Source organism: Staurois parvus, unplaced genomic scaffold (genome assembly GCF_062004578.1).
Source record: "Staurois parvus isolate SC_StPar_1 unplaced genomic scaffold, SC_StPar_1.0 ptg000050l, whole genome shotgun sequence".
In the NCBI taxonomy this organism is placed as follows: Eukaryota; Metazoa; Chordata; class Amphibia; order Anura; family Ranidae; genus Staurois; species Staurois parvus.
This window is the reverse complement of record NW_028317846.1, coordinates 86,865-100,148: the sequence shown is the minus strand read 5'-3', so window position 1 is coordinate 100,148 and position 13,284 is coordinate 86,865. Positions and strand designations below refer to the sequence as shown.

The 13,284-nt window shown below is 40.9% G+C and overlaps 1 protein-coding gene and 1 long non-coding RNA gene across 4 annotated transcripts in view; one reads left to right on the top strand and one right to left on the bottom strand.

Annotated features, from left to right (window-relative positions):
* Positions 1 to 13,284, bottom strand: part of LOC149470213 (uncharacterized) — a 179,264-nt gene that overhangs the window by 82,947 nt on the left and 83,033 nt on the right. The gene's annotated exons all lie outside the window — the stretch shown is intronic.
* Positions 1 to 13,284, top strand: part of CUNH11orf65 (chromosome unknown C11orf65 homolog) — a 54,844-nt gene that overhangs the window by 35,581 nt on the left and 5,979 nt on the right. The window contains exons 7-8 of one of the 3 annotated variants that reach the window (XM_089666046.1): positions 7,678 to 7,751; positions 12,161 to 12,216. In XM_089666046.1, coding sequence (XP_089522172.1) covers positions 7,678 to 7,751; positions 12,161 to 12,216 — 130 coding nt within the window. Of the gene's footprint in view, positions 1 to 7,677; positions 7,849 to 12,160; positions 12,217 to 13,284 lie in introns of all 3 variants that reach the window. The other 2 variants (XM_089666038.1, XM_089666055.1) reach the window with 2 other exon arrangements.

The window sequence follows — 13,284 nt, the reverse complement described above, 5'->3', positions numbered from 1 at the left end:
GGCATAAATGGGAACACACACTCTCAGTCTAGTCAGCTCTGAGGAAGAAGGCTTGTCCTTCGAAACGCGTCAGCTGTTCTGAGTGGCTTCCTCCATGATGGGATTCGCATTTGCATCTTGCCTTTAAAGTCCCTTTGAGGACTTACATGCCTGTTTTTATTCGCTGTTTGTGAGTACCATTCTTTTATTCAATAAATTTTGGTTACTGAGGTAATGCGCAAGGTTGGTGCGCTTCTTTTTGTTGTTCTTCCTCACAGTTAAGAGTCTTGCAGCAGATGGAAATAAAGAAGAGATTAAAATCAAGTGATGGTACAAAGTTGGATCTACCACTAGAAATACACAGCAGTTATGGGTTTTTAATTTGATTATATTTTCTGAATAATGGATATTAGTAAAAAATAAGGTCTAATATCTTAAGAACTAGTGCCATTTGAAATCTAATATTCCAGATTAGAATGTATCAGGTTTACGTAGTTACATTGCCTGAGAACTCTGCTGAAGAACTAAGAATCATGGAAACTGGACTGGAATGCCAGTGACTGTATATATAGTGCCATCTGCTGGTGTTTTCTCTAGCAAGAAAGCCTTTTGTCCACAAAAAATAGAAATGATCATAATAAATAATTCTTGCTCATCATCACTTACTTTGACATAATAATCAACAATATGTAAAAATATATACTTTCTTTTATTTAGACCATTATTAATTTTATCCAAAACATTTACATTAATGATACATTTCAAAAAGTATTGTTTTTTCATGCAGGCCATTGGGGATATTTCTATAGCGTGGTACAATGATTGCTTGCATAAAATATGCTCAGTCTGATATAACTACGTAATTACTATTATAAATTATGCATTTAGGAAAGAAATGCTATTTAAATTCAATTGTACGTTTCTGACAGTTGCTAAGAAATAGAGCACATGGATAAGGTGAATCTTTGTAGGTTTCCCGTGTACGTTGTGTATGACTGAATGGTTCAGGTCAGTAGGGATATTTTAGCCCATAAAGGAGTCTCATGGGAGCGAGCGGTCTGTACAGAAGTAAAAACAAATACGACTGGCAACACAGGGAACCTGCATTCATTTGTGTTTGATTTTCATTTTGTTTCATTCATTTAAATTTGCAAACGTGTCTCCTAATTCCCTGCACTTCATTTGAATTGGAACTAAATTTAAAAATGTAAAATTTACTATTTTATAGAGGACATAAAAAAATGCTAATTTTCCTGAAGCAGTGTTCCTTTTTATCTGGAATTCCTCCAGAAAAATAGCAGTGCACCTCCTGGTGAGTGTATCTAGGCACTCCTGTACCTACAGCCGTAAAGCTGTGTGACCCATAAGGCTCTACTGCCTCTGACTGCTGGGCTCAGGAGATAAGTAATGAGATTTGGTGATGTCAATACTGTGTTGCACTCTCAACTCCTTGCTGGAGGCTTTGACATGGGGAAGCAAAGTCCCATACAGAGACACAGTGCAGAATAAGGCATGGTAAGTTAGTACTGGGGAAAAGATGAGCTGCAGGAAGACCACAGTTTCAAGCGGTCAATTCCTCTTTAAAGTAAAAGTGTCATGAAAGAAATAGAGAGAGCTGCTGGCTGCCATTCCTGACCTTCTAAAAATTGTAATTGACTTACTCCTGACTCTTGCACTTTGCGTTGCCTAATGCTGACCTCTGAATTCTGCGTTGCATTCTTCTCACCGCTAGACTCTGTGTTACTACTGACCCCAGCTCTCTGCGTTACTCTCTGCTGACCTCTGAGTTACATTCTTCTCACCTCTATGCTACTTAGTACTGACCCCAGCACTACTGATCCCCATCTAAGTTTGTCCCATCCCTTCTTATTTCCACCCCTTCAGGACAGGACAGGATGGGGGCAGCGGGAAAGGAGGGAGGCAGCATTACAGAAGCGGGGAGCGCCAGTTCTCCAAGATCTTACTTGTCCAGCAGCAGCTCTTCCATATGGTGTCAGGATCTGGTGCCAGGAGCAGTAATTAGTCTGTGTTCCATCTCCACCAGGATCTCCAGCAGCAGGTGCAACAAAGAGCGGGTGGCTCATCCACCCTAACCTCATCCTCCACATGCCCTTGCTGGCACCCTCTGGCCTCACCCACCCCGGCACACACTGCAGATCCTGGCTGGAGCCTGCATGACAGCGGGCCCTGACCCCTCCCTGCACACACTAGGGATCCACCCACCACCTTCTGCAGCCAGTCCCTGTGCTTGTGTGTCGGCTGTCCTGACCCCGATGTGGTACCCCTTCTGCCTGGGGGCGATGCCGCTCCTCTGTAAATTCCTGCCCAAGGCAAGTGCCTTGCTTGCCTCACGGTAGATATACTGCCTAGCTTAATGAACATTTTCAGAAGGAGAGGTTGGCCTCCTTGTTTCATCTTCTTTCATGACACAAAATACATAAAATGCTGCCTGTCCTGGTTTTTAAACATGCTTAGCTGCAGAACATTGATGTGCACTCGCTACATAATGTCGAATGGTGTTTAAAAGCAGACCTTACCCATAACAACTTGACAAAAAATAATGTTCTTCAGCAAAGAACATACATTCCACATTAGTAGTTATGCTACCAAAATTAGTGTGCTGTAAAATGCCTCCAGCATTGTTCCTGTTTCTTGAGGCTGCTATTTGCTGCTGAGCAGCAGTAAATCTTTAGGCTGGCAGCAGATCAGCCTCTACATTTGAGGCACAGTGCCAAAAAATAGAGCAAACCTGAGCATGTGCAGAGCAGGGTGAGATAGTGTATTACTGGATTTTTAAGTGTTACTAAACCCACAACAGTAAAATCAGTCTGTATATGCAGTAAAGCATGCTTGTTATACTCACTGTGAAACCTAAGGAGTTAATCCTCTGCATTGTGTAAAAATGCTGTTTGAGCCGGACTTCTCTGATCCTCCCCTTCTTCCAGTGTCCCCCTCTTATCTCCTGATAAGACATATTGTGTGGAGAAACTCTGCACACGCTCAGTTTGGTGTGCAATGCTAGAGGTTTTTTTTTTTTCTTGGAAGAGTGCATGTGATTAGCACCAGGCCAATCAGCACTGTCCAGACAGAGGTCAGGGGTTCTACATCTTCTTAGAGCAGAAAGAAAACTCCTGCAAGCTTTAACCAGTGCTCTGCTGAACACTGATAGAAGTCACAAGACTGTTATATATTGCTGATGAGAAAAGGTATTTAGCAGTTTATACACTGCTCAAAAAAATTTAAGGAACATTTTTTAATCAGAATATAGCATCAAGTCAATTAAGCTCCTGGGATATTGATCTGGTCAGTTAAGTAGCAGAGGAGGTTGTTAATCAGTTTGAGCTGCTTTGGTGTTAAATTAACAAAAGGTGCGCTAGATGGGTAACAGTGAGATGACCCCCAAAACAGGAATGGTTCTACAAGTGGAGGCCACTGACATTTTTTCCCTACTCCATCTTTTCTGTTTTTCACTAGTTTTGCATTTAGCTATGGTCAGCGTCACTACTGCTAGCATGAGGCAATACCTGGACCCTACAGAGGTTGCACAGGCAGTCCAAGGTCCTTAACCCATCAGCAGGACCGGTATCTGCTCCTCTGTGCAAGGAGGAACAGAATGAGTACTGCCAGAGCCCTACAAAATGACGTCCACTAGGCCGCTGGTGTGAATGTCTCTGACCAAACAATGAGAAACAGACTTCATGAGTGTGGCCTGATGTCCTCTAGTGGGCCCTGTGCTCACTGCCCAGTACCATAGAGCTCAATTGGCATTTGCTATTGAACACCAGAATTGGCAGTTCTGCCACTGGCACCCTGTGCTTTTCACAGGTGAGAGCAGGTTCACCCTGAGCACGTGACAGACGTGAAAGGGTCTGGAGAAGCCATGGAGAATGTTATGCTGCCTGCAACATCGTTCAGTATGACCGTTTTGGTGGTGGGTCAGTAATGGTCTGGGGAGGCATATCCATGGAGGGACGCACAGACCTCTACAGGCTAGACAATGGCACCCTGACTACCATCAGGATCAAATCCTTGGATGCATTGTCAAACCCTACGCTGGTGCAGTGGGTCCTGGGTTCCTCCTGGTGCAAGACAATGCCCGGCCTCATGTGGCAAGAGTATGCAGGCAATTCCTGGAAGATGAAGGCATTTATACCACTGAATGGCCTCCACACTTGCCTGACCTCAATCCAATAGAACACCTCTAAGATATCACGTTTCTGTCCATCCAACGTCACCAGATTGCATCTCAGACTGCCCAGGAGCTCAGTGATGCCCTGGTCCAGATCTAGGAGGAAATACCCCAGGACACCATCCATCATCTCATTAGAAGCATGCCCTGATGTTGTCAGGCATGCATACAAGCACGTGGGGGGCATACAGACTACTAGGAACTATTTCGAGTTGCTGCAATGAAATTTCAGCTAAATGGACTAGTGCTGCATAATTTTTTTTCACTTTGATTTTCGGAGTGTCTTTGAATTCAGTCCTCTGTAGGTTGATAATTTTCATTTCCATCAAAAGATGGGGCATCCTTACATTCCTAACACATTACCCAGTCCATATCAGTATTGATATCCAGCATTACATTTTTCCCCATTGAGATCTGATGTGTTTTCAAAGTGTTCCTTTAATTTTTTTGAGGAGTGTATTTACTAAAATAATTGCATTTCCATGTTCCGTGTACTGTGGGAGAACAGATATAGTAAATGCAGGGTCTGGGGTTTAGTAACATTTAAACAGTATAAGCACTTACTTTTAATGTTTTCCATTGCTATACCTGTAAAAGGTTCCAGCATGATGCGATCCAGCAGGACTTAATTTCTGACTAAAGTTCCACTTTAACTTTTTTTTTTATATACAGTCATGGCCGAAATTGTTGGCACCCTTGATATTTCTCCAGGAAATCATGTATTTCTCACGAAACGTATTGCATTAACACATGTTTTGCTATACACATGTTTATTCCCTTTGTGTGTATTGGGACAAAACAAAAAAAGGGAGGAAAGAAAGCAAATTCGACATAATGTCACACAAACCTCCAAAAATGGGCTGGACAAAAGTATTGGCACCCTTTCACAACTGCGGATAAATAAGAATGTTACAAGCATGTGATGCTCCTGTAAACTCACCTGGGGCAAGTAACAGGTGTGGGCAATATAGAAATCACACCTGAAAGCAGATAAAAAGGAGAGACGTTCACTTAACCTTTGCATTGTGTGTCTGTCTGTGCCACACTAAGCATGGACAACAGAAAGAGGAGACGAGAACTGTCTGAGGACCTGAGAACCAAAATTGTGGCAAAATATCAACAATCTCAAGGTTACAAGTCCATCTCCAGAGAACTAGATTTGCCTTTGTCCACAGTGCGCAACATTATCAAGAAGTTTGCAACCCATGGCACTGTAGCTAATCTCCCTGGTCGTGGACGGATGAGGAAAATTGATGAAAGATTGCAACGCAGAATAGTCCGGATGGTGGATAAGCAGCCCCAAACATGTTCCAAAGACATTCAAGCTGTCCTGCAGGCTCAGGGAGCATCAGTGTCAGCGCGAACTATCCGTCGACATTTAAATGAAATGAAACGCTATGGCAGGAGACCCAGGAGGACCCCACTGCTGACACAGAGACATAAAAAAGCAAGACTACAGTTTGCCAAAATGTACTTGAGTAAGCCAAAAGCCTTCTGGGAAAACGTCTTGTGGACAGATGAGACCAAGATAGAGCTTTTCGGTAAAGCACATCATTCTACTGTTTACCGAAAACGGAATGAGGCCTACAAAGAACAAAACACAGTACCTACGGTAAAATATGGTGGAGGTTCAATGATGTTTTGGGGTTGTTTTGCTGCCTCTGGCACTGGGTGCCTTGACTGTGTGCAAGGCATCATGAAATCTGAGGATTACCAAAGGATTTTGGGTCGCACTGTAGGGCCCAGTGTCAGAAAGCTGGGTTTGCGTCCAAGATCCTGGGTCTTCCAGCAGGACAATGACCCCAAACATACGTCAAAAAGCACTCAGAAATGGATGGCAAAGAAGCGCTGGAGAGTTCTGAAGTGGCCAGCAATGAGCCCAGATCTAAATCCCATTGAACACCTGTGGAGAGATCTTAAAATTGCTGTTGGGAAAAGGTGTCCTTCCAATAAGAGAGACCTGGAGCTGTTTGCAAAGGAAGAGTGGTCCAAAATTCCGGGTGAGAGGTGTCAGAAGCTTATTGATGGTTATAGGAAGCGACTGATTTCAGTTATGTTTTCCAAAGGGTGTGCAACCAAATATTAAGTTAAGGGTGCCAATACTTTTGTCCAGCCCATTTTTGGGGTTTTGTGTGACATTATGTCATATTTGCTTTTCTGCCTCTGTTTTATATTTGTTCCAATACATACAAAGGGAATAAACATGTGTATAGCAAAACATGTGTTAATGCAATACCTTTTTTGTGTGAAATACTTGATTTTCAGGAAAAATATCAAGGGTGCCAACAATTTCGGCCATGACTGTATATATTTAGTATTTTATACTGCAGGAAAACAAAAAGATAGAGTAAAGGCATTTTATGACACCTGCAAATACCTGGGTTATTTTCAGATCACTCCTTGTTGCCTGGACCCAGGCTTTGCACAGGGCCTTGACTTCCCCCAAAGTTGATTTTAAAGTGTATCAAAATCCACAACTAAAATGTAATAGTGTATATAGCAGCTTACGTGTCCTTAGATGAGGTGGGTTGTTTCCCTTTTGTTTTTTCTAGGACCTGCTTCCTTAATTTTCATCTGGAAATCCAGCAGATAACTTGCTTTCTGTCTTAGAGTGGCTACACTCCTCTACTGTATCTATGGGGGCAGCCATGGTTATTACACTAGGCTGCAATCCTTATTAGGACTACAAACCCATCCTCTTTTCTTTATTCCCATTACATGGGGAAAGGGGGATTTGTAGTTTGCAGAAAATAGGAAAAATAACAGTTTGTGAATTCAACAGGAAGTTAAAGAGAAACTGCATTTCTCACAAGATCAACTGCTATTTTCTGTACTTTCTGAAAATCTTCATAGCCTAAAAAATAAAAACTAATGCAGCCACCACCTCTACGCACTGAAACGCTGCAATATATAAAATTCTTGTTTTTTGGATTTAGTTATCCTAGATGTTCTGCCCCATGCCAGCACTAAGCCCTGCCCCTGACATTCAGCTGTCAAATGCTAGAACCTCAATCACCAGTAAAGGCTCTGGCATTTGACATTGGCAGGGTTTAGGTTCATTGGTGGGGGCTTATATAGTTCTTGTGTACATATGGGTCTAAGACTTTGCAGGGATTTATCTGAAGGCCAATACAGTTGTTTGATGTCTGTGCATTGTAGCCTAGGCAATTTATAGTGAAATACAACTCAACCAATACACTACGCCGGTTGCCAGGCTCAGTGACATCATTATTCTTGCAAGAGTCACTTCTGCTGTCATTGCTTTTTACAATTCTAATTGTATACCTTGTATATATTTTTCTGTTACTGTTGACTTATTTTATAAATCAAGCAGCTGTGCCCAAAGTGCAGTACTACAAAGCAACCAATCAGAAGTCATCTTTTACTGCTATAGACTTTTTGATTGCTGGCTGTAGGTTTCTACATTTTGTGCATTCATATTGCAATTTTCATTATCTATTTAAATTGCCCCATAACATTGGTGTACATCTTGTATTATTTTACATTAGGTATTATGAAGGAAGCCTTCATGCCCAGACTACAGACCCCAACACCACCATCCTGGTACAGCGTGCTACACAAGGTGTGATTCAGTCTGTAGAACAACATGGCACCCAAGCTGTTCTGGACTGGGAAGTGGATGAGCTGCTGAACTGGACCAATGCACTTAACTATGAGGAGTAAATATATTGATTGCTTTCAGCTGTGAAATAACTTGCTGCCTATGCAAGTAGGGCTAGCACTTCACTTTAAAATGTACCTAAAGCCAAAACGGTTTTCTTTTTAGTTTAGATGAAGTGGTGAGGGGCTAAAACCCCATGAAAGGTTTTATTGATGATTTCATGATTTGCAAAAGAAAAAGAGAGAATCCAAAATAGGGCAAACAGGAAGTGAAAGGCAATCTTTCAAATGAGACAAAAAAATAACCATCCTCTACACAAAATGAAAAAGTTTTGGATTTAAATACATTTTAACCACTTGCCCTCCGGAGGGTTTAGCCCCCTTCCTGACCAGGCCATTTTTTTGCGATACGGCACTGTGTTACATTACCTGACACTTGCGCAGTCATGCAACGTCGCACCCAAATGAAATTTATGTGCCCCCCCCCCCAATAGAGCTTTCTTTCGGTGGTATTTGATTGCCTTGCATTTTTTCATTTTTTTGCGCTTTAAACAATTTTGAGAAAAAAAACAAATATTTGTAACTTTTTGCTATTAAGCATATCCAGTAAATAAATTAAAAAAATCTAATTTTGTCATAAATTTAGGAATTTAGGCCAAAATGTATTCTGCTCCATGTCTTTACTAAAAACAAAACCCAATATATGTAAATTCATTTGTTTTTACGTGAAAGTTATGGCATGTACAAATGACTGTATAGATTGGAATTTATTTTATTTTTTTTACTAGTACTGGCGGCGTTCAGCAACTTCTAGCAGGACTGCGGCGGACATTCTGACACTAGGGGGAACTGACTCGGTGTCACTGGCACCAATACAGTGTCAGTGCTAATAAAAAGCACTGACACTGTACTAATGACACTGAGCAGGAAGGAATTAACATGTGGGGCAATCAAAGGGTTAACTGTGTGCTTGCTGTTTCACAGTATGCTGTGTAAGTGCTTTCCACTGTAAGAACGCTGCTTTGTATGGCTCTGCTATGCAGAGCCATACAAAGTAGTTTGCAGGAGCTGACAGGAGAGAGAGATCTGTGTTTGTTTATACACAGGTCTCTCCTCTGTCGGAGATACTCAGAAATCACCGGGTGCCGATGAGTAATCATGGGCCGGAACCCGCGAATGGTGGCGCGGTTAGGGCGCGCGTGTGCACGCACCCTACCCGGAACTGCAAAATCACGTATATATATATATATATATATATATATATATGTGTGATTTTGCACACCCGCGCTGCCCTGTAGCAGTATTTCTGCTATAGGGCAGCGCGGAAGCGGTTAAAGCCTAATTACTGTTTAATTTTATAACATCAAAAACATTCCAGGTACATCAAATGAAGTTCAAAGTAGTTTTCTTTAGAAAACAGGGCCAGCCTGAGTAGAAAAGCCTCAGCACACTGAAGGGTGGGACCTTTGCTCTCTGTGTCTCTCTCTGACGACCCCCCCCGAGTCAAAGCCAGAGCTCTCCAATCAGAAGGGAGGAAGAGCTTTGGTGATTGCACAGCTATAGGTCTGACTCACTGGGGGTGCGAGAGACCACTGCTTGCATACAGAGAGTAAGGGTTCTACTGTTTAGCTGCTTGCAGGGAACAGGCTTTCTACTCAGGCTGAGTAGGCTGCTGTAAGACAATGACCATTTTGTGTACCGCCGTATGTCTAAAAATGGCAAAGTGGTAAATGATTATTTAAACATGGCACTGGATAAATCACTTTCAAGTGGTCGTGATTGGTCACAGCAAGCACAGATGTAAACAAATAATTGTTTACATCTGTAAACCCGCCCCTTCCTCTTACAGTGAAGGATGGGGGGAAAATTAACTAATGAATGAGTAATTTGTTAGTTCCTCATCACAGCACAGATCATGGCAGCAGCTTCAAGTCAAGTTTTTTTTGTTAACCCTTTCATCCCCTTTATATATCTGATCTCTATCCTGTCTGTGGGTGATCTGTAACTTAACCCTACACCTTCCTTGTTCTGCACATGTGCACACAGGCCTCATCATCTTCTCACTGTATGTGACCTATACACTAACCCCTTCAACACTTCCTTTCTCTATGTATGATCTGTATGCACTGTATTTAGTGCACCATTACCAAGCTTCATGTTATAGCCCCCTCAATACCAAGGTTTTAAACAAATTGTGGCAAAAAATTAGTTCATTTTCAAATGAACTATTTTCCAAAAAGGGGGTCAATTTGAGGGTGTTCGTACTGTCTTGGCATTTTTATTTTAACAGACAGTATAGGGATTTATTTTTATCAATATTCGGTCTTTTTGGTGAAAAAAACAAAAAAATGCAATGTTATTAAATACCACCAAAATAGGAAAGGGGTGAAAAGGATATAAACATTAAAATCCTATTCTCCTTTAAAGTCCTTTTTGTTTTAATGCACCTGGGAGGTATATAGCTGATTGGAACTGAAGATTCAGTTGGGCTTTAACTGCTGACAACAAGGAAAAGAATTCTAATCCGTGTGCCAGAAGGAGAAAGTCACTGGAGTTCTGGGAGCTTGTATTGTGGCAGTAAAGAAAATATACACTCAGATACACTTGTTAGCAAAAGAGAAACCCGTAGGGATATATGTGCTTACTCTGTGTGAGCTGCTACATTTTTTGAATTATGTGCAGTGAAAACACATTATTTCTTCTTTAAACAGTAATATGCTGCAGCACTCTGAGGGATTTGCACTGCTTTTTTCATCTAGAGCGGAAACGATGTGCTGGTGGAAGTACGACTATTGATCAAGGATGATAGTAACTGATTTTGTTGGTTTATATGCAAATTTTCACATACAGCACATGTAAAAAAAACAAAACAAAAAAAAAGCTTCCATCAAATTCTTTCTTCTCCAGGTTAAAGGGGCACTCCATCTAAATGTGATATTTTAGGTATGATGGAGCCTTGTAATGCTTCAGCAAAGAAATCTTCCTACCACAATTCATGACTCCATACCTGTCCAGTGTTGGCTGTTCCTGCCCTCATTTACATGGTCCAAATTTCCTGTTGTAATCACCTTAGTATAAAACAGATAATCCACCAGGGAGAGCAGGAGCCTCTCAGGAGAAATGCAGACCTCAAGCACAATAAAGAGAAATAAGACCCTGTCAGGTGGTTTCATTCTCCAGTATCTACCAAAAAATGGGGTGGCCTTTAAAAAGTCAAATTCTAAAGTTTTCACAAGATCATGTACAAAGGATGCAGCCCTTCTGCCCAGGGATTTTTGGGAGTTTTAGTCTAGCATCATAACCATTTCAGCTCTCGTACCTTATACCCCCTATGGACCAGAGCAATTTGTAGACTTCTGCAATGTGACTGTTGACTCAGCAATACATAATTTATTTTGGTGACAAACTAGGCTTTCTTTTGGCAGTATTGTTGTGGTGTTATCGCAAGAATTGTCTAATTTTCTTTATAGTCAATAGATAAAAAGACGTAAAAAAACAAAACCATGCATTTTTGTTTTTCGCCCGTGTTGGTTAAAAAACTCACAAGCTTACTAATGGCATGCAATTCCAAGCTGCGGTTTCTAAAGGGGGATCAGGAAGGAATTTTTTTTCCCTTGCTGCAGCAAATTGGATCATGCTTTGCTGGGTTTTTTTGTTTTTATTTTTTGCCTCCTTCTGATCAACTGTGGGTATATGATTGTGTATATAGGGTATTTTTTTTTTCCTTTTTATTGGTTGAAATAGATGAACTTGTGTCTTTTTTCAACTAGCCTATGTAACTATTCTATTCCTTTATATTATATTGTCTTGTTTTATTCTGTTCTATCCTTTTTATATTCTATTCTGATTTATTCTGTTCTATAAAGCATCCTAAGTAGGAGTTATCATCTTATTTCACTTTTATATCTTACTGTATTTATTGCAATATGTTTCAATTTCAAATTCATTTTCGAATTTAAATTCAAATAAATTTTCAAATTCGAATTTGGATAATTAGTTTCCTTATAAATTGTTTCAGGTTCGTTGAAATTCGTTACTATTGTGATTTAAAAATTTGGATACATCCGAATCTCTTATTAACGAAAATTTAGTCCGCATTTTGATTCATAACAAAATGAATCACACGTCTAAAAATCTGTGCATCCTAAATTTGTTCCCGGGACAGGTAAAAAAGTAGCATTGTGGGGTTGATAAAATTATCACGAATGCTTTTTGTCCACACATAACTCCTCTGACTCCATGCTGCTATCAGTAATGAACTGTACAGATGTTTGTAGTAGTATTCAATACAGAATATACTATTTTAATATTTAGCTTTTCATCCCAAACAACAGAAAAATATATAAAACATATGTTTTTGTTTTTTTAAAGGTACATCAACACATGGAAGGCAGTTGGAACAAGTAAATCATCCTGTGCATTCGGAGGTAAGAATGTTCTCAATAAATGAGAATGTCTTAGATTGTAAGCTCCAAGGAGCAGGGTCCTCCTAACCCTCTTGTATCGAACTGTATTGTCTCCCATTATATTGTAAAGCGCTGAGCAAACTGTTGGTGCTATATAAATCCTGTATAATAATAACAATAACAAGCTAAGGACTACGTGTAGAGAAGCCTTAAGCCTCATTTCCACTTGCCATTCCCTCTTAAGAGCGATTTGTGGTGGATTGCTTTTCTAAGGACGTTTACAGGTGGCTTGGAGGAATTATGTCACCTCCTCACTTCCTGCTTTAACCATATAAAGCACTGCCACGCCACTTCCAAGTGCATTGCATCCACTTGGGTGGGCTGCACTTGGTGCCAGTATTGCCTGTCGAATGTGGCAGGGAATATAACTCTTGCCGTGTCGTGTACATCCCTGTCCTGTTGCCTCTTTGGGTTCAGGGGGGCGGTCAGGGGGCAGTCATACCACAACTCAACTGCCTATTTTTACCATTTCCTGACAACAAGTGTTAACTAGGCCTAAGAGAGCTTTACACTACCAAAACACATAACAATATAATTGTACAGTCTCCTTAAAGTGTATCTAAGGTTTACCAGTGTCTAGATGTTGGTGGCTGCATTATTTTTTCCATTTCTGTTTTTTTTTCCCCTTTATTTTCATCTGGCTTTAACACATTTCCTGTTATGGTTGCCACCTCAACCCTTTAAAACCGAACACATTAATTATACAGGTTCTGAGGCTAACTTAATGCACACCAAGCAATAAGTGAGTTTATTTACCACCTTAATCATCCAGCTTTGGTGCCAACACTCACCCATTATAATGTATTTGTGAACAAGCAGTGTTGTTACCCTACACTCCTGTTTTGAACCACACTTCCCTTTAACCTCACCCATAGAATAGACAGTAGGTAATGTGTAGTCCATGGATAGAATTGGGCAGGGCTGAGAACACATCTAACTGATAACCGTCCGCACACTCACAGCTACCTCCTCATATCTATGGTGTCCAACAAGTGAAGTTGTTTGGGACAGCAGCACTGACACTTTTTA